Source organism: Coptis chinensis, chromosome 2 (genome assembly GCF_015680905.1).
Source record: "Coptis chinensis isolate HL-2020 chromosome 2, ASM1568090v1, whole genome shotgun sequence".
NCBI classification, from domain to species: domain Eukaryota; kingdom Viridiplantae; phylum Streptophyta; class Magnoliopsida; order Ranunculales; family Ranunculaceae; genus Coptis; species Coptis chinensis.
Genome location: NC_141457.1, coordinates 70,513,975 through 70,536,145, shown reverse-complemented (window position 1 = coordinate 70,536,145; position 22,171 = coordinate 70,513,975). Strand labels below are relative to the sequence as shown.

At 36.8% G+C, this 22,171-nt stretch overlaps 1 protein-coding gene and 3 long non-coding RNA genes across 5 annotated transcripts; 2 read left to right on the top strand and 2 right to left on the bottom strand.

The window, feature by feature from the left end:
• Positions 1-5,880: 5,880 nt before the first annotated feature.
• LOC147517511 (uncharacterized) lies at positions 5,881-6,765 on the bottom strand. Its single transcript, XR_015213893.1, has 2 exons — positions 6,346-6,765; positions 5,881-6,255 (listed from the first exon to the last, which is right to left on the bottom strand). It is a non-coding gene; the product is annotated as an uncharacterized LOC147517511 (long non-coding RNA).
• Positions 6,766-7,921: 1,156 nt separating this feature from the next.
• On the bottom strand, positions 7,922-9,035 carry LOC147517510 (uncharacterized). Its single transcript, XM_086593620.1, has 2 exons — positions 8,978-9,035; positions 7,922-8,472 (listed from the first exon to the last, which is right to left on the bottom strand). The coding sequence occupies exon 2, from the start codon at positions 8,468-8,470 to the stop codon at positions 7,922-7,924; it is 549 nt and encodes a 182-aa protein (XP_086449746.1). The 5' UTR covers positions 8,471-8,472; positions 8,978-9,035.
• A 4,118-nt stretch (positions 9,036-13,153) lies between these two features.
• Positions 13,154-16,752, top strand: LOC147517509 (uncharacterized). 2 transcript variants are annotated; one of them, XR_015213892.1, is made up of 4 exons: positions 13,154-13,288; positions 13,370-13,427; positions 16,296-16,550; positions 16,635-16,752. It is a non-coding gene; the product is annotated as an uncharacterized LOC147517509 (long non-coding RNA). The 2 variants fall into 2 exon arrangements; XR_015213891.1 differs by having other exon boundaries at positions 16,291-16,550.
• Positions 16,753-16,764: 12 nt separating this feature from the next.
• On the top strand, positions 16,765-17,578 carry LOC147517508 (uncharacterized). Its single transcript, XR_015213890.1, has 3 exons — positions 16,765-16,780; positions 17,088-17,176; positions 17,270-17,578. It is a non-coding gene; the product is annotated as an uncharacterized LOC147517508 (long non-coding RNA).
• Positions 17,579-22,171: the final 4,593 nt, after the last annotated feature.

The following is a 22,171-nucleotide window of genomic DNA, read 5'->3' as shown; positions in this document are numbered from 1 at the left end:
GTTTGAGTGTACACTCAAACGACATGGTCACAGAGTTTTGAGTGTACACTCAAACTACATGGCACAGTGGTTTGAGTGTTAGTGTGAGTAACACTCAAACGATGGGTTCATGTAGTTTGAGTATACACTCAAACGACATGGCCGAGTAGTTTGAGTGTACACTCAAACGACATGGCCGCGTAGTTTGAGTGTTAGTGTGAGTAACACTCAAACGACGGGTTCATGTAGTTTGAGTATACACTCAAACGACATGGCCGAAAGTAGTTTGAGTGTACACTCAAACTACATGGCCACAGAGTTTGAGTGTACACTCAAACGACATGGCCGCTAACGATATGGCCAATGTAGTTTGTGTGTTAGTGTGAGTAACACTCAAACTACTTGTCCATGTAGTTTTTTGTATACACTCAAACGACTTGGACATGTAATTTGAGTATACACTCAAACGACTTGTCACGCGGTTTGAGTGTACACTCAAACGACGTGGACACGCGACTCAAACGATTCCAAATGCACTCAAACGATTTCAATTGAATTAGAAAAATTGAAATCGATTTAAAAAATCAAGTTAGAAACAACACAATTACATCAATAAAACTACATGCACTCTACACTCTTTATCCGTTATGACATAGTATCTTTATAACCAAGTTAAAACATGTAATCAAACATGCTATAAAAATCTAAAATAATAATTTGTTTTATATCTAAACTTGTTATTATTATTATTTTTCAATTGTGAATCATAAACTAGTTTGGGGTTTAGAGTTCAGAGTTCAAGGTTTAGAAATTTCGCATCAACATATTTCACTTAATTATTTGAAATAATAATTTGTTTTATATCTAAACTTGTTATTTTTTTTTATTTTTAAAATTGTGAATCATAAACTAGGTTGAGATTTAGGGTTTAGGGTTTAGAGTTGTTTACAAATTTCGTGCTAACAAATTTTACTTAATTATTCAAAAATAATAATTTGTTTTATTTATAAACTTATTATTTTTTTTTTCTTTTTCAAATTTTGAATCATAATCTAGTTTGGGGTTTGGGGTTTGGGTTTAGGGTTTAGGGTTTACAAATTTCGTGATCGACAAAAAAAAATTTAATTTCAAACATATTTCACTAAATTATCCAAATCTAAAATAATAATCTGCTTTTATATCTAAACTTGTTATTTTCCATTTTTTTTATTCAATTGTAAATAATAAACTAGTTTGGGGGTTTACAAATATATTTCACTCAATTATTCAAATATATCAAAATTTCAAATATATATAGAATACTCATTCACTCGGTTTTTAGAGTTTAGGGTTTACATAGAATACTCAAGTTTCTCTACATACTCAAGTTTCTCTACACACTCAAGTTTCTCTAAATGGAACATGAAGATGAAGAAGAAGTATTTGAGGTAATGTTTGATGTACAACAACAAATTAGAGAAGAACAACAAATTAGAGAAGGAGAAAATAGAAGATATGTTGAAAGTGAAGAAGTGGAACAAAATGTTGAAGGTCAAGGTGAAGAATTTGAAGATCGACACAAGTCGAAAGCAAATGAAATTCGAAATCGTCGACGACAAAATGCAAACCTAAATAATGAGGTAACACTTGATTAAAATGAATACAAAACACTTGATTGATTGAATGAATGAATGAATGGATGCAAAATGAATGAATGCAAAACCCGAGCCCAAACGACATGGGTCGGTCGTTTTGGGAACACTATCAAACGACATGGGCCTCATGGTTTGAGAACACTACTGAACGACATGGCGGTGTAGTTTGAGAACACTACGAACGACATGGTAGTGTAGTTTGAGAACACTACGTAATCGACATGGGTCGGGTCGTTTCATTACACTATATAGAACTACATGGCCGGTCGTTTCATTACACTATAAACTACATAGCCGGTCGTTTGGACTCTTGATGAAACTACATGGTCGGTCGCTTTTTGAAACTAAATGCATTGTTTGAGACTCTTGTTTTATTCTTCTATATGTAGAATTCTTTGCCGCTATCCGGAACCGATCTTCTCGCAAACTCGAATGATGTGGATTGTCAACCGATTTTAAGTGATACAACAGAAATTTTTACTACGTAAGAGGTATGATTGAGTAGGCATTGATTTCATTTTTTTTTTAAAATTTTCTAAATATAATTTTATTAGTGTATTAATAATAGTTGTTGTTTTTATGTGTTTAGGTCTTTCATACACGTGAATGCGAGGCAATCGATTGGGCAACCGCTAGAGGAAGACAAGTTAATGTTGTTGTGGTCATTTGAAAAGTCTGAGTGTGCCAAAGGAAACCGAAAGTAGCAAGATTGAATTTGGCTTTATGAAAGTGCTTTCGGGTGTGTATCGGTCACACAAGAAGGAAGGCTAAGAGAAGGCTAATAAGAGAAGGTCGGGAACCAAGAAATCGGATGTCCATTTAAGTTAAAAGGTATTTTCCAACGCCAAATCGGCCGATAGTTGGAAAATTGTCGCTTCTTAATGGTGTTCACAACCATCCATCAAGAAGACCCTTGAAGGACATGCATTTGCTACTTTCGACTAACCGCTCCAGAGTTCGGTATTTGTCGAGATGAGTAAGTGTGGAATAAAACCTAAACAAATATTGATTCCATCAAGAATAGGTATCATGATAACATCTCTAGTATATCCCAAGTCTACACCGCAAGGCGTAAGGTGAGGAAATCGATATGAACGGTCTCACACAATTACGAGATTAAGTAAGTTGTTAGCAAAAGAACATTATTTTGAGGAGTTGAGACAGGGATGAGAATACCGAGGAGATAACGGATTGTTATGGGCCCATCCGAAGGTGTTAAGTTGGCTCGACTTTTCCAACAGTTTTCATGTTAGACACTACCTACAAAACTAACAGGTATCGGTGGCCTTTCGTACAGTTTGTTGGGGTGACTTCAACATGGAAATCTTTCACCGTGTGTCGTCTTTGCCGATCACCAAACAACAAATGACTATGAGTGGGCCCTACATCATTTTAGTGGCTTGCTTGGTGACATAAGTCCATCTGTGATCGTGTCTGACAGGGACTTAGCCCTGATGAGTGCCGCTGACAGAGTTTTTCCTAACGCACACAAGCATCTATGTAGATGGCATATCGCTACGCAAGTCCCTTTCAAATGTTACGATATTTTTCCAACTACAGAACTTGTAGAGAAGGCCCAGTTCTCGTGGAACACTGTAGTCAAATCGAAGACAGAGGTTATTTTCCAGTGTAGATGGGATGATTTGGAAAAATATTACAGGGTTGAGTACTCCAATTTTGTTTGTTATTTGCGAGAGACTTGGTTTCCTCACAGGGATCGATTCGTATGTTGTTGGACTGACCAACACATTCACTTTGGGGAGTACAACGACCAATAGAGTTGAAGGGTCTCATGCTTTCGGTGAAGCGTGTACTAGGAAATGCAAACCGTCATGATTTTTGAGTATGTTTAGCTTAATCCACCCGATTCTAGAGATCCGGATGTCCGAAATTAGAGCTACCTTCGAGAGAAGTATGATTGTAACTCAAAGACCACCACCGGATTCCTTTGTTTCGCGAACTCGGAGGCCTTGTCTCACGCAAAGTGTTTAGACTTGTTATTTGAAGAAATAGATACCCGCGTAAAAGCGTGTTAAAGATGGAGAGATAAGGTGTTGGTGCTATTTGGCGCACGAGCCATGGACCGCCATGTGCTCATGAATTAATTGAGTTTGAAGAGCAAGAGCGGTCCATCCCTTTGATCGCTATCGACCCCTTTTGAAAAACATTGTCCGCTTCTCCTAATGTGTCGGTGGGTGTTGGTCCCGATGTTGCACCTTCTTCACGGACTTGTTCATGAATAGGTTTGCAATGGTTTCAAGAAGAGCGAGGGTTATGATTAGGAAGCTTATGGAGATTGCCGCATCGTAAAGTACATGGCTAGTACCGCCTTGTGAGGAAGCAAAACCAAAGGTCGGCCGAAGGGTAGCCGCAGCAGAAAGCTTCAAACCGAGATGATAACTCTTCAAAGCGAGATCCATCTCATTTTGAACATTCTCAACGTGACCATGAAGAGAGGGTCTCGTCCACAAACCAAACATTACCACCCAAAACATCCACACTACACCAAGAAAGAAGTCTTCTCCAAAACTACCAACCCAAAACATCCACACCACACCAACAAATAAGCCTTCTCCAAAACACCAAAAACAACCACACCAAGAAATAAACCTTCTCCCAAAACACCAAAAAACAACCACACCACGAAATAAGCCTTCTCCAAAACAAATACACCACGAAATGTGAGAGATGGCTTAGACTTTGGAAAGACGATGGGTCCTAAGGATTACGGGTTGGATGAATTCCCGAAGAAATGCATAAATACATTGTTAGAGTCCATGACCACGTTGGCGATGGCAACTGCGGTTATAGAGCTTCTCTGCATTGCATTAGGAAGAAGTCAAGAAGAATGGCCACAGATGAGAAGGGAGTTGTACGAAGAGCTTACTGACAACCTCCCCCTTTTATTGTACTTTGTACAATCAAAGTGAGGTTTTTATTCGATGAAGGAAATCCTACATGAAGAAGGTTACGCACCCTTAAATAAGTGGATGAGCATGCCTTTTCTTTGGATACTTATTTGCTTCAAGATTTAATGTTGTCCTTATGCATTTAGGAGCTCGTCGCTTGCTTCCTTCTCATGCCACCGAGAACCCAAGCAAATCCTGAGAGAGTGACCCAAGTGTTGGGTAGCGATATGTTGGTGGAAATCATTTTGTCAATGTTGAACTTGTTGAAGATTGTCCGGTTCCTCCAATGTCGCCCAATGGCTTAGAGCTCGATATGATATTACTGAAAGTTGGAATTTGGCCTTGACAAGAAAGGCAATTGCAATTTATGGCATTGAACATTCCCAATTTAATATGGGAAAATGAGCTCGTTGAAGAGACCCAACAATACATGTTATCGACTAAGTTGTTTGTATGTTGTCGATATGATATTTTGATGTAATTTGTATTTTGATGTAATTTGGAACAAGTGTAATTTGATTTGATTTTTATGTTATCAATGTTAGGGCTTTTATTTGATTTGATTTGGAAATCGAAAGTAATCGACTAAGTTGATTCGACGGCAATCGAAAGATTTTGAAATCGAAATTTATCGACTAAGTGATATATTGATGTAATTTGATATTTTGATGTAATTTGGAACAAATGTAATTTTATTTTATTTTTTTGTTATTTGGAAATAATGTTAGGGCTTTTATTTGATTTGATTTGGAAATCGAAAGTGATCGATTAAGTTGATTCGACGGCAATCGAAAGTGATTTGGAAATAGAGCGATCGACTAAGTTGATTCGACGCCAATCGAAAGTGATTTTGAAATCGAATGATCGACTAAGTTGATTCGATGGCAATCGAGTGATCGACTAGTTGATTCGACCTCAATCGAAAGTGATTTGAAATAACGTTAGATGTTGTCAATAATGACCGAAACTACACGGTGAAGTCGTTTGGCTTTAATACAAAACGACCACCCGGATCGTTTGGTCTAAAGGGCAAACGATGTGGCCATGTCGTTTGGCCTTTTAGACCAAACGATGTGGTCATGTCGTTTGTCATTTAGACCAAACGATATGGTCATGTCGTTTGGCTTTTTAGAACAAACGATCTTCGTGGGTCGCTTTGAGATTAAAAGAGACCGATCTGCCATGGTCGTTTGGCTTTGATACAAAACGATCTGGCGAGGTCGTTTGGCCTTTATGCCAAACGATGCGGCCGGTCGCTTTGGAAGCAAAATTTTTCAAAATTCGTTTTGTTTTTACAACACTTTCATATTCATCAAATTCCACTTTTCCATTTAAACATCAAATATCAAACACTCTCATTCATCAAATTCCACTTTTCCATTCAAACATCAGATATCAAACATTCATCCATACATAAAATTCCATTCATACATTAAACCTTAAACTGAAACAAATTACATTCAAACATTAAACCCTAACCCTAAACATTAAATTCCATTCAAACATTCATGCAAACATCATATCCATCAATGTATGAATTACATCCATCAAACTAAACTACAAAGTTACAAACCCTAAACTGAAACAAATCAACTATAGCGCCCACCAATGTACTTGCACCTAGTCAAGTTGTACGCCTGTTCGAAGGAGGACCTTGCTTCCTCTGGCATATCATTCCCAGCCAATTGCAGACCTCTCTCTAGCAAACGACTGGTTTCATCGATGATGTCGTTCTGTCGAAAAAAGAAAAATCAAGATAAGTTACCAATCGAATGCAAAAAATCACAGTTAGAGAAAACTCAATTAAAAATCACAATACTTACAATCGGTGAACAGTTAGGCAGTGTCTCCAGGGAGGGATGAATAGGAAGAAGCTCCGGGTTTCACCAAAACTACATGAGAATTCCTCGCATACCAAGTCATGTAGTTTTGATGACACTCCCATGGATAAGATGAAATAGGTCCTCGGTTGCGAGTTGGATCACGTGATTCTGCCACTACTCCCAATAAAGTGGCCCAATATTGGTCCAGCTCACCTCATACCCGCGTCCTGCCACAGTTCTTGTTCTCCAATTTGGCATTGGAGGATCTTTAGGTACAAGTTGCACGTGACCCAACTGACGCACCACCCTTGCGACAGCGTAAAGCTCGACAATGTTGAAAAAACATAGCAATCCCTCAAAAAATGCAATGTCATCGATCGGGTTTGTATCTCTGATATTTTTGTAGGGATGCCAAACAACCTGAAACAAAATCAAATGTGTCATTAACAACTCTAATGATCAATTACTAAAAAAATAAATATAAACAAACTTAAATACCAAATTGTCATTGAATTTAATACTTACATTGAACTCATTCAAATAATCAATTATCGCCGATAAAACTGCAATGCATACGTTGTGTCGTAATAGTGTGGAGCGGCCGGATGTGTCTATGAGCACGCGGCCGACGAGATATAGTTGAAATTTGGGACTGCCATGAATACCGAAAATACTCATAGATCCATGCCTAGATATACACAAATAGTTAACATATTGATAGAGTAATAAAATTAACATTAAAAAAAAATAAACTCTAAAATACTCAAATTTTACCTAGAAGAGTCATATAGCCCTCAGAACCCCTTTCACCTTCGCACATGTGGCAGCCCCGAGACCTCTATATAAAACGCCAAAATTGCCGCACCCCATGCATACTCTTCTATCTCATCAATTTCAACAACGGCCTCGAGATAACATATAGGCACTCCAGTCCCGAACTTGTCGGAAAACGGCACATCCAAAGAAAACAGAATAAAAAGCTCTAACAAATCCGTTGAACATCCCGAAACTCGAGGCCTTCTCTACCACATTCCCAAAGAGCGTCACATATAGGGCTATCATGAATCTTGTTCGCAAAATGCTTCCGGATGAATTCTAGCCTTACTTTTGAAGTGAACTTGCTAGCTTCCATCTCCGCCTCTAATCAAATCAATAGGGAGCCCCGGCACGAGATGTAAGAGATTTATCGATTGTTGTAAGTTCAAATTCATCGTCCCCTTGCACCGCTTCTTCCTCATCTAATCGTGACTCCACAGATTTGGACAACATCGTCCAAAGTCACAGTCATCTCCCCAACTGGCATATGGAAGGTGTTGGTCTCCGGATGCCATCTCTCCACAAACGCCGAGATCAATGGTGGATCCATATGCTCGTGATAACCTTCCACGAGATCAAACAACCCAGTCCTTCTCAACTGCACGGCAAATCTCGGAGACCTTTCACATTCATTTTGAAATTCCATTGGGATAACTTCGCTAAGTGTGAAACACACTTCAACGCCCGCGATCCTCCCCGAAACAACCGAAAGCACGATTAGATATATATGAACAGAAATAAAATATTTTGTAAAAGAAAATCAAAGTACACAAGAAAAACAAAATATTACCCTTCTCTCCCAAACATCGCGAGCGACATGCACCGCATAGTCATACAACAACTCTGACTCATACGGGCCTCCCCCATACACACCTCTTTGAAACTCCAAATCATCATTGGATTTTCTTACGAAATCCAATACTGGAGGTGCTTCTTCCACTGGTGGTACGTCTTCTACCACATATTCTTCAACATCATCATCCTGCTCATCCTCCTCCTCACTCTCCTCCTCACTCTCACTCTCCTCTTCTACTATACTCTTCCCTTTGTCTAAACCTACATCTAAACCTACATTAGTATCACTATCTACACTATCTACACTATCTTCACTAAACGAATCAACCTCAGGAACCTCAAGAACCTCTTTTTCCAAATGGTCCCCTCTACGCGCTGATGCCGTTAAGCCGTCTGCCCTATGTCTTTTTCTTCCAACTGCATCACCGCTAGAGGAACCGCCACCAAACAATTTCTTAACACCCTTTAATGTAGTTTTCGCTACATTCTTCACATTCTTTGATCGAGGACCCATCGCTACAAAGAAAAATAAAACAAGTATTAGTAAACCATATTTAAATAAACAATGTACAAAGAAAACCACTAGAAAAAAGAGATCATCTCAGTCGTAAAACTAATAGACTTATAAGCTTGCTATGATAACTCCAAGTATATATGAAGAAATAGAATGAGGCGTTACGCTATCCAAATTCTATCGAATTTTGGGCAGAGTTTCCTTTGTTTGGTCAACATTTCGTATACTTAAACCTGTCATAACCTGGAAATCAATAATGACATCCTTCCAACAACCATATGTACATATAACCTAACTTTTACACGATTACAAAATGTATATATATATAAGACTGTTTCTGTATGAACCGCCATTTATGTACATCAAGTATTACAACAAAATAACTGGACTCTCTCTACAACAAAATGAACTTGACTGTCCCTCGTCAAGTATAGGGGAAACCACCCAAAAAAACCACCTTGATTGTACATTCAGTAAAATTTGATAACCAAAGAAAGAGCTTCTCACCTATAATGCTTTACCGCTTCAGTTTTGTTCCCTCAGATCCGGACCTTAAGCAAGTACTGTAAAAAGCCATGTGATCAAGGTCATTACTCATTAGCCAAGACTCAAGAACATAAGCGATGAAAGGTGAGTAAATGTAATGTACGTAAACACTAATCATAAAATGGTAAAAGTATCTTCTCTTATAACATCATTCATCATTCATGATCAAAGTAGCTTTCCCCCAAGTAGTAACTTCATATTCATCATTCATGATCAAAGAAAAAGGTTTCTTTACATAGAAAGTCGAATAAGTTCTTGGGCTTGAATTTTTGCAAACCAAAACTGCGCCGCGGTGGCTTAATTTAGCAATACTAAGAATCCTAGCAAAGTCCAACCACTAGCACCTTTCCCCCTAAATTCATTATCCGCACATATAACTCAAACTCAAACATGTAGATTACACCAGAAACAGAAACAAGGAAATAAGAAATAAAGAAGCAGACAAAAGAAGAGAATAACCCTAATGTATTTCGCTTGTCACCTATCCGAAAAGTAGTCTTTGATCTATGATACATAACCCTAATGTATTGATCCTCAAAAGAGAAAGCCTCGTATAACAGCAGTGCACCTTGATGCTATGACACATTGTCACCCTCTTCTAAGTTCTAACCATACCACAAAAATATTTAGCTTGGGGGCCAATCTTAAATCAAAATGCACCAAAAATTAGATTCCAATGAGATCTGAATTTACATTGCTTCAGAAAACTAATTTACAATTGAATCTGAATTTGTATTTTCAGAACAAACGAAGTTTATTGTGATCCTTGATTACCAGAAAAAAAGAAAACTCAAAAAGAAGAAAACAAGTCATTTTCCAAGAATTGTAACAAAATCAAGTTCGATGTCCAACACCGTGATTTAGGAAAACAAATCGGACATCCAAATCGCAATCGGATGAATATAACCTTTCTTTGTTTTTGACTTCATTTGTGGTTTTGAGGGTAGTTTTCCATTTCAACTATTAAGGTTGGTAAAAGGATTTGAATCCATACAGGTTATTATTTGCTGTTTGGGCGGGCTAGGACCTCACATTTCAACGCAGACTTGCATTCGAAGCCTAGCATTGGCCAACCCCATGTCCCAAACTCCCAAGTCCCAACCCCTGGGCAAACTGTCTTCACGCAGTGATCCGTCGAGTAGAAACCAGTTGCGGAGAGTTTAGATGTCACACAATCAAGAATTGAAACTAAGGTGCGTGTGCGTGTACAAGGATGCATAACCAGAGAACCGCTACATAATTGCAGTTGTAAACTGTTCCTTAATAGGTGAGTTAATAGTTAATACCTCTGAAAACCGAAAATACCATCAAGTATTGTCGAAATTTAATTGAATGCACAACTATTTAGAAGGCGTGGAGGCTTACACCATGACTTGCGAGAAGGCAAAGCTTATGAATCTCCATTAAGGCTTCAAGGAAATGCCCTTCAACGGCTTACAAATACTCGATATGAAGGCAAGCCTTTTAATTTATCTTATTGGTTGTTTGTACAAATTTACAAATAGTTATTTCTTCAAATAGTGAAGCTATCACGAATTATATTAACAACCGAAAACAAAAGCTATTACACACTTTCCACCAAGCTTGAACACTTCATAATACACTTACTATTTTCTTTTTTTACCATTAATCTCTACAAAGCGATACTCAAGTGAACCACAACAATCTCGACCTCTTTTACCTAGTTCATTTTACAATTTTTATTCAAGCTTGACATACTCCTCCTGCCTTCGTCATTCTTGAAGACAATGATATACAATTCTATTTTTGACTGGAAGCATTTGATGGAATAGCAAAACGCTTTGTCATTCATCGCATGCATCTTTGCACACTTTTACTTAACGGAGGTTATATTTACTCACTACTCCAAAGAGCATCATCCAAAATTCAACTCTCCCCGACTTACGGTGACGAAAGTGAAACTAAGTAGGTGTTCATGCTCATGCAAGACTACTATCCAAAAGGAATTCTGAATAAGTTTCTAAAACGACACAACACGAGCAAGGGCTCAAAATGGTGGCGATAAGTAAAAGTAAATAAGAGAAGGAGCTTTCAAGAGCAAGAACCTTCTAGCCACCGACACTGCAGTTTTACTACACTAGCAAAATGGTGAAAGTAATTAGAGACGGGCTGATGAGGAAAAACCTCCTAGCCACCCCAATCTGTCTTAGCTATCGACCAACCAAGTGTTATGTTTTAACCTTTCAAAACAGAACAAAAAGCAAAATCATCATTTGTTTCAAAGCATTATTTTCAGATCTGGATAATTAACACAAAGAAAGCATCCTTCTAACAACCCCGATTGAAAACAATTGTTGCCCGGAAAAACAATTTCCCAAAGTAAAAACTAATATTTGGAGCCCCGACCATATCATTGCCCACCTAACAAACCATCCCAAAAGAGGCCTCCTAGCCTCTGTAGGAATCAATCGAAAGGCCCGAACTACAAGACATGAACAAAGTCGATCTGAGGGCCCTACCTGAACTCCTCAAGGCCAAATCAATTAAACATATTTTTTTTCTTTTCTGGTTTTGCACATGCCAATCCTTCCCTTCAAAAACGACAAATAATGCCTTGAAACGACCCAAGCAATAATAATTGACATGTTATAATTCTTCCAAATTTACCTGATAAACCAACTTCCATAACCCACATTTTCACTAGGCGTCAGTATATATACTCACTAACATGCCACTAAAACTTCTCCTACCAAAAAACAAAAAACAGGTTCGGAAAAGATCAAAGAGGATACTCCTCCCATCAACCAGATAGAACACATTGCCTTCAACATCTGGCAATTCAGGATACAAAGGTACAATCTGTTATGTACTCTACTTCTACTTAAGTACAGCCGAGCATTATGAAGAAACTCCGAAATCAATCAGGCCCGTGAACCCTACCATACAAGTTGCTATCTCCCTGATCTCTTCCTCCAGTCCTATGAAATTCATTTGAAAGATCTTTCACTCTCCAATAGAATCAAAATCTACTCCAAGCTCTAAAACAAATCAACCCCCTAGATAAATAAACTTCCTCAAACTGTTCTCTATCGAGCATTAACACTAGAAACCACTCACATTACTTTTTTCAGCAGAGCCATCCTCGTATCTATTACTTTTTTTTTTTGGATAATGTCATTGTCACTACTACAAAATACAGAGACTTGAAAAAGAAATCGTGTTTCAGATTTGGAGCAGCAAATGCTTTTTTTCTTCTAAGCCTCATTCTTTTACAAATATTTGACCTATTCTGTAAGCAATAAAGTAAGGATTGCATCCTAGTATATCTCCAAATTGCTTCTCTTTCATGTAATGACATAAATAGATTCGATTATATATATAAACCACAAAGTGAAACTCTTAGCATTCTCAGGTACGCTATCTATTGTCTTGTTCTTTTTAACGCAAACCAAAATTCATATAATAGTAACTATGCAAAGATTGGCAGTAATGCATGCGACATTCAAGTGATTTCTTATATTGTTAGATAATTACGAGAATCTAGAACTAGTATATATTGAATCTAGTATATAAGAAACGCCAACTAGTATATAATCTATAACTAGTATATAATTGAAACTAGTATATAACAATATATACACAAAAAAAACACAATATATACCTGAATCAGGATGAAGAAGATTGAAACGCAAATCAAGGGCAAGCTATTGGCGATAAACTTGAGTTTGATGAAGGGCAAGCTGTTGGCGATAAACTTGAGTTTGATGAAGGGCAAGCTGTTGGCGATAAACACGGCTTTCTTGCTACTAGAACAAACCCTTCCTCATAGTCGAAGGTTCAATTGGATTGCTTCAATTCGGATTTTGATTTTTTTTGGTTAGGTTTCGCGATAATTGGCCGAAGGGTTTTGGCAGAGAGATGACCGAGAGAACAGGTTTTTCCGGTTTGCGATTTGGTGGGGGGTGTATTGGGCTTTCTTGTTTGGACTTTGTTGTTTGGGGTACCGAGGAGGCTGCCCCGATCTAATTTCGATGGCCAATACAAAGACTCATGGTTTTTCCCACTTAAACAGTGATTTTCCCCGTGTTTGGCTGCCAAAAACGCAGATCGGCAAACAAAAACTGATTTGCCGGAAAATGATATTTTTCCATCAGAAACAAGAAAATAGGACCCCAAAATCCTTTTGCTAGTGGGAAAACAACCGAAATTTTCCCGCTATAGCAACAATATTTTCCCACTATCTCTCGCTCTCATCTCTCACACTCTCAGTGCCGCCACTCCCATCTCCCATCTCTCGCTTTGGATCGAAAGGTAGTAACGTTCTCTCCATCATTTCTTCTCCTCTCTCGATTTTTCTCTAGTTTCTAATCTCTTTCAAATCTCTCTCTTAAGTGGACAATTGTTTCAGCGTCAAAGGAGGGATTTTTTTTGTTCTAATCATCAAGCACAGGTAAAATTTCTAATCAGTTCTCTCTATGCTATTTTTCTCTCTAGTTCTCTCCTCTCTATCTCTTTGTTATGCTGTTTTTAGATACCTTTTTCAATTTATTGATATAAACTAATTTTTTTATAGATTTTAGTAGTGAAACTCGATATATAACTTGATTATAGAAATTATCTACTGTTATTTTAATTATTTGCTTGAATTGTTGTTTGAGTTTGGTAAAAAAATCTTTTTTTTTTTTTTTTAGTTTCCGAATAGTTGTAGTTTTGCAATTTGGGTGTGGTTATAAAATTTATGAACTGTCCTTGTTGTGATTTAAGAGGGTGATGAAAGATTCTAATCAAGTGTAAAATGTTCTCATTTATGATATTTTATTGTTCACAGATGTTTTTTTTATACTATTGAAGAACTTATAATTGAAGTTTTCAATTTGTATATGTTTGTTTCAGCAATTATAGCAATTATCTCAATGTTTGTTGTTATTCCATGTTATGCTAAACTTTCTGTTGAAATTGGGTAAACTGTAAACACTTTCTTGGAATTTAAATATATGTTGGTTTGTTGTCTCTAGTTGATGAACTTTCTGTTAAATGGTTTATTCTATTTGAGTTTTTGTAGAATGAGAACAAAACGTGAGCGTAGACTAGTTGCGACTTTTCTTATTATTATGATGGGTCATATTATGATGACATGGTGGTATAGGAGAAGGTATATAGGAAGGTATAGGCCTAGGCGTAGGGCTCCGCCCCCGTCCCCGCCCCCCCGTTCTTATTAGAGCTCCTCGTACAAATTGAGATTCTATACGGGCAACTGCGTTGGGTAGGATGTATATAACCACTGACAGATTTTGTTATGAGCAATTAAGAATGAGACGAGAAATGTTTCGTCAATTGTGCACTCGTTTGCGTGGTCATGGTCTATTTGATAGTAGACATGTCACCGTCGAAGAGCAAGTGACTTTGTTTCTTAACACTGTTGGGCATGATATGTGTAATCGAAATGAAATATTTCAATTCTTGCGCTCGGGAGAAACAGTCCATCGTTACTTCCATGTTGTATTGGTTGCATTGCTTCGGTTATTTAGGAAGTTAGTAACAAATGCTACTGCTAAGAACTCTCCTCGCGAGTGCTCCAACACACATCATTGGCATTGCTATTTCAAGGTTAGATAACTTTTTCTTACACAAGTTAAGATGAGTGTTATTTCAAGGTTAGAAAATTTAATCTTAATGAATTTTCTTTGTTAGGATGCGGTTGATGGTATACACTTTCCAATCAACTTACCATTAGAGCAACATGCTAGGTATCGTAATAGGAAGGGTAACCAGGGGTGGACCCAGGAGTTTCGTCGAGGGTATTCAAGTCAGAAATTCAACAACCGAAAATTTTCTTTAGTGTTGTGTAAAAAAAAAATCAACGAGTAATTCTGTAAAATCTTGAGGACACTAAAAATAGAAGGTTCAATATAAATATATGATTTCAAAAGGCAAAATGATATCCGCGAGAAATTGAATTGAGAATTCGAGATGGTTTGAGAAATGAATCTGAGAAAAGGTCCAAATAATAGAGAAGGTGATTGAGAAATCGAGAACGCTTGGGAAGTTTACTGGAGAAAAAAAATGAAATGAATTGGAGTAATTCATTGGAGTAAAAGTAAAAGTGTAGACTTGGCCCAGAGTCCATAATCCAAAATGTTAAAAATAACTGGTGAACTAATGAGCCAAGTTTTTTTTTTTTTTTTAGCTAAATACTAATGGGCCAAGTTAAATACTAAGGATTTAAGCCTACTACTTTTGTTTTGGGCAAACTTTGAATACCTTGGTTATACACTGGGTCTGCCCCTGAGGGTAACGTCACCCAAAATGTGTCACCCAAACTGTGTTGGTGGCTTGCACATTTGACATGAAGTTCACATACGTACTTGCAGGGTGGGGAGGGATCTGCCCACAATGGACGATTGTTGAGAAGTGTCGTGTCTCGTCCAGGGCATAAGCTTATTCTACCCATTGGTATAGTTTACAACTTAAACACCCCATGTTTAGTGTTGCATTACGCTTAAAATGACTAGTTATAGCTAGAGAACAGTTTTTGTCTTTTGTCAATTTCAGTACTATGTTTTATTGAGTGTTGAATAAGAACGGAATTTTATCTATCTTGGGGTGGTCATGTTTTGAAAATAAAACTTGTTTGTATTTGAGAGTGCTAATTTATTTTGGATATTATCATGTTGATGTTTGGATATTATTATTATGTTGGCGTTTTAGCTATTATTACTATGTTGATTGTCTTGACTTTCTTGTATTTTTTTTTTTTAATCTCTACTAGTAGTATATTCTATAATGATCGTGGCCTCTTAAATTCATCCGGGTCTTTTTCTTACGCATAATACCCCTAGATGAATAATAAAATCAGATACTTAGATATTTATTAATGAGGACTATTTTGTCTTTTTATGCCTTTATAAATTTTCAGTGCCGATATTGTCCTTAAATAAAAATATTGCTTAACACCTTTGAATAGGAGCAATCAGTCTTTTCATGTGGCATTATATTAAAAAACCAATTCCACGCCATTTTGAATTGTACACATTACTATAAATAGCATATAATTAGCAATAATTGAGTTATTTAATAAGACTTTAAGAAAGGGAAAAGTCTAGGAATACAAAGCGATTCTTTTCCTTTCTCTCCCATCTTTTTTGTTTCTCATATTTTTTTTCCCTCATTACAATGAAATCCTTTCTGTTCCAACACTATAATCAAACATCTTACAACTTTAGTCAATTTATGGGACAAGTGATTGCTTGAATATATTGAATAGTGTGAATTGTTAAGGAATAGTAACATGTTTCATTCTTGTAACAACTAAGGTCAGTTGTGGACTAAGGTCAGTTGTGGAATCAAACACTTCTGATTATGAAAAGGAGAAGTTGCAAGAGAGACTTGCAAAGCTTTCTGGTGGTGTTGTTGTTTTAAAGGTTTGGTCCTAATTTTCAATGAACTGCTTCTCTTTTCTTAATGGTGATAATGGTGTCGATTTTTTGTATTTGCAAATAATTTCCAAGATAGCCAGATGACTTCAAAATAAAATGATTACAAAGAGAAAGAAGGGATTCATATAAATCTCAAGGTACTTCTCTTATTGATTAATTATGAATTTGTTGTTGTCACTCCCAATCTTGGACCTACATAACCAAATTATGTGGCCAAACAGGGATTCACCATTGGCAATGGACTTACCGATTCAGCAGTTCAGTACAAGGTTTCCACGGACTATGCCTTACAAATGAAAATTATCCAAGAGTCCGAAGTATTAATGGAATGGTTCCGAATCTTGAAATGACACAGTAGAACTATGTGGTAAGTCTTCCCCACTTTCTTAATACTACTCCCAGTAATAACAATTCTCAGACTACAGAGACATCATTGTAGTTTTAATGTTTTGAAGTCTTAGATGTTTGTCCATTTCAAGATACATCATTTATGACGACGGGATTTGGTCGTTGACACCACTTATTATTATTTTTTTGAGTTCATCTGAGATGAAAAGATTTTAGAAGGGAGCATCCAAACTGATCTCTCTGTAAATGAATATAGAAAGCTTTCTTCTATACTTTTCACTATGATTATGTTAGACTTGTGGATTATTTTTGAAGTGTTGTTGCAGCGAAAAATGGTGGAGATGATTGCAACAAATCATATGATGCTTGCACTTCAATCTTTAATAAGATCTTGGACATAGCTGGGAATGTCAATGTAAGTAAGCATGGGCATTCATCCTTTTTGTCAGACTTTAGACAATTGGTGACAATACAGCAAGCTTGATATATATTGTGTTTCCGTATGCAGTACTATGATATTAGAAAGAAATGTCAAGGGAACCTCTGCTATGATTTTTCGAATACGGAGGAATTCTTGAATCAAAAGCCTGTTAGGGAAGCTCTTGGTGTTGGGAATATATAATTTATTGTGTCATGCAGCCCTGCTGTTTACGATGCAATGCAGATGAACTGGATGAAAAATTTGGGACTTGGTATCTTTGCACTTCTCAAGGACAGAATCAAATCTCTCATATATGCTGGGGAATACGGTCTAATCTGCAATCTAATCTAATCACTATATATAGGCCCCCCTATATATATATATATATATATATATATATATATATATATATATATATATATATATATATGGGGCTGGCTACCTTGACAGCTCCAATTGACAGCTTATCTTGACAAAACTCGTCCGTCCGTTTGATCACAACCCATCCAACGTCCAAGAACTATTCCTTATCAAACAAAGAATTCAGGGTGGGTATAATGGTCATTTTGATTTTCTAATCATAAAAAAAACAAAAAACCCAACAAAACACTCTGAGACTTCTTCTTCCTCACTCACTCTCTACAGATAAACCCACGCCGGTTTCTTCTTCACAAAAGATCACCCGACTATTCAATTAGAGCCCATTATCTTTCTTTTTCACAAAAAATCACTATACTATTTTTTTGGAATTAGCCATCTCTGTAAACCAAGGTAAGTTAATCTTATTTTATCGTTCTTTTGGTTTTTCCGATTTGTAAGAAGGTAATATTCTTTGCTTTGATATTGTCCTTTTGAACTTGAGTGCTTTCTTTTCGAATTAGAATTCTTAGTTGTTTGTTCTCGAAGAATTGCTCTATAGCCCTCTTTTATACCATAATCGTTTTTTGCTAATTAGAATAGACGTTAAAATTGTCAATTTAATATATGGGAGTCATTAATATCTATTTTAAGGTCATTTGATATTTTCTCTTTTTTTTTTGCTAGAAATGGAAGAAAATGTTAGAGCTTTTGTTGGCACTTCTTCTTGTTGTACTTGATTCTCAAAGTAATGACGTTAATAAATTAGTTGCTCCACACTTAGGTATGAAATTTAATAGTGTTGATGAAGCAAAGACTTACTACGCAGAGAGTTTGGTAAACAGGGGGGGATTTGAGATTCGTGTTCGACTACGATAAAAACAAACGGGTGTGGAATTGCCTTCTAGTTGTCTATTGGTTTGCTCACGCCGAGGGGTCCATAACAAGAAAGAAGAAATTGAAGGTGTAGCTTCGAGAAGTACTTCGACTATTAGATGTGGTTGCCAAGCTAGAATGCGAAGTTACAAAAAAGAAAACTTGAAGATATATATGATGTGAGTTTGGCTGAAAATCGCCATAGCCATGGTTTCACGTCACTCCATCAAAGAGACAATATATGAAAGGTAACAAAAATATGCCTGAAGCTGCAAAGAGTTTGACAGAGGTTTTTCATGACAACGGTATACCTGTAGGGAAAGTGGCAGACGTTTTCCATGGGGATGAGATTGGGTTTTGGAGAAAGCATTGTTGGAACCACCATTATGGTTTGACGAGAAAAATGCCTAAAGATAATGATGCAACAGCCGTGCTTCACTATTTTAGGCGTAAGAGTCTTGAAAATCCTCGGTTCTACTATGCCGCTCAATTAGATACAAAAGGTGTAGTAGTAAATTTCTTTTTGGGTTGATGGAAGGTCCCGTGTCCAATATGAGTACTTTGGGGATGTCGATCTTTTGATACAACATATAGAACTAATGTTTACGGTATGCCGTTTGCCCCTTTTATCGAGTCAACCACCACATGCATCCATTCAGTTTGGTTGTGCCCCCGCTACTTGATGAGACAGAAGAGACATTTGTGTGGTTGTTTCAGACATGGCTTGCAACTATGGGTGGTCGTCCACCAACTTCAATACTTACTGACCAAGATTTAGCGATGACTGCAGTAGTTAGAAGAGTTTTCCCTACTATTCGACATCGATTTTGTCTTTGGCACATTATGCAGAAATTTTCAGAGAAGTTGTCATTTGTTTACCATAGGCTCGATGCTTTGTGTTCAGAGCTTACATATATTATTTGGAAGTCATATAGGATTGTTGATTTTGAAAGCAGGTGGTCTGCACTACTGTTGAAGTATAACTTGACTGAAAATACTTGGTTGACAGAAATATATAAAAACCGTACGTCTTGGGTTCCGGCTTATCACAATGACATTTTTTTTGCTGGTATGCATACGACTGGGCGAAGTGAATCAATGAATTCTCATTATGATCAATTCGTTAGTTCGACGACTACACTTATGGAATTTGTCCATGGTAATGAGAGGTCTTTGGAATCGATAGCCAGGAATGAAAGGGAATCTGATTACCGTACCGAACATACTTCTCGCATTGTGGCTAAGGATGCTTTCCTCCTCAAGCATGCAGGTAAAGTTTATACAATTAGTGCTTTCAATAAATTCAAGAAACATTTAGAAAAGGCTAAGATGAAGTATAGAATTGTTGGAGAAGAGATAGACATACATGGAACAGGAATTTATACGGTGAAGACAAGAGACATTAAGCAAACTTCAATTTGGAAAGTGACTTTTAATAGAGGAACTTTGGAGGGTGACTGTGAATGTAAGAATTTTCAGTTCGAAGGATTACTTTGTGCTCACATTTTAAAGCTTTTTCAGCGTTATGACATCGAAGAGATTCCAGATCATTTTATTTTGAAACGGTGGACGCAAAAGGCAAACACATACAGAGCGGTGTTTGATGGTGGACTAGTGGCCGGTCATGAAGACCATGAGCCATTAAGAGTTGCCCATTGTATCAAGGTTGCTACTCAATTGGCTTATGATGCATCAACTAGTGTTGAGACATATGCATATTTTATTCAGAAGATGAGTGAAATGTCTATTGGAGTTTCGGAGCTTAAGGAAACTATCAACAAAACGGATGCAATGAATAATGAAGCACCTCCAATTGAAGAGCCTATAGTTGATACCTCACAGGTAATTTATTTAGTTTGTTTTTTTTATCTTTGCAATGATAAAAATCTTATTTGATTTTAACTCTTAAATCTTCTTTTCAGCTCTTGGTTTTAAATCCCAACATTTCAAAAGCGAAGGGGGAGGAAAAAGAAAACGGAGAGAATGAAAGGCCCTGTATGAAGCCTTAGAGAATCCAGGAAGAATGTGTAAATCTTGTAATAAGATTGTTAAGCACGACTCCAGAAATTGTCCAGAAAAATTAAAAAACAAGAGTGTGGAATGACATGCTTGTTGAGTGTGGAAGGACCGTTGGTTATGTTCTTACTATCTTGTTTTTTTGGGTGTTTTTCTTCTAATTGTAAGAATTATAAAACTATCCAATTTTTTGGGAGCTTACACCAATGATTTCGGTTTTTTTTTATGCCGGATAATTGATACTAGAAAAATGGAGCTGATCCTAGGTTGTAGAAATCATTGGTGTAAGCTCCCAAAAAATTGGATAGTTTTATAATTCTTACAATTAGAAAAAAAACACCAATGATTTCTAATTAGCAATTCAAACAATTCAAAAAATTCAAACAATTCAAAAAATTGACATCATTCGTGTTCGTGGTGGCACTTCGTTCCAATTTTTTGAATTGTTTGAATTTTAAATTGACTATCCATTTTTTTGGGAGCTTACAGTGTGGAAGGACCGTCATTTTAAACATGCCTCCACGAACACGAGGAGGATTAAGCACCCAAACCCGAAAAAGAAAATGTAACGAAGTGCCACCAATTCCCATTGTTTATGAACCCAATGAAGAAATCGCAAAATCAACAATGAACACTTAATGTTCATACTCTTGTTGGACTATGAACATTCAGTGTTCATACTCCTAGTGGATTATGAATATTGAATATTCATACTCTTGTTAGACTATGAACATTCAGTGTTCATAGTTGATGCAATACAGTTTGCCAATGATGTCAATGAAGTTGGCATATGATGTGTATGTCAATGAAGTTGACATACGTCAATGAACTGGAAAAGCGGGTAACAAAGTCGGAAAGACATGGACGTGCCCATATTTGATTGGAAATGTCAAAATAAGCATAACCCACAGCTTTGTTGTGGGCACCACCCTCTCGGTCCCTAAATCCATCATTTAGGCCGTCAAAATCATGTTTTTGCTATATCTTTTGATATGAGATTCCGTTTTCGATTTGGTCAATTGGGTTAATTCTATTTTGATTAGTAGTTTCTTAATATATGGTTATCCCAAAACTTTCCATTTTTGGAAAATTTTGAGTTTTGTGGAAATTAGGGTATTTCGCCTATATAAAGGCTGGTAGTTTGTATTAAAGTTTTCAGTTTTGGTTTTGAGTTAATCATATTAAGAGTTACCACAATTGGACTATGAACAGTGATATTAAGAGTTAATCATATTATGGGCTATAAACATTCTTTGTTCATATCACAATTGGACTATGAACAAAGGATCGCTCATAGTTCGGTAGCTATGAACACTCATTGTCTATAGCTATGAACTATGAACATAGCTATGAACAATGAGTGTTCATAGTCCATATTGTAATGCATTTATGAACAATCATTGTTCATAGTCCAATTGTAGTATGCACAAAAGAATATTCATAGCTCATGACTATGAACATTGATTGTTTATAATACGCATGCAAGTATGGACTATGAACACTCACCGCTCATAGTTCAATTGTGATATGAACAAAAATGTTCATAGCTCATGACTGTGGTATGAACAAAGAATGGTTAATTTGAGATACCCCCTTGTTTTGAAGTGAGAGGAGTGATTTTTCCCGATAATAATATCATCCTTATTTTTGTTTTGGTAAACGGTTGAGATTAGATCATCTCATTTATTTTAGATCGGCGGTCGAGATTAGATCTAACCATTTTGGTAGTCTTCCACACGT

Bases quoted from the DNA above. Each gene is read 5' to 3' on its own strand.
- LOC147517510 (XM_086593620.1), bottom strand. From the start codon at position 8,470: ATGGGTCCTCGATCAAAGAATGTGAAGAATGTAGCGAAAACTACATTA.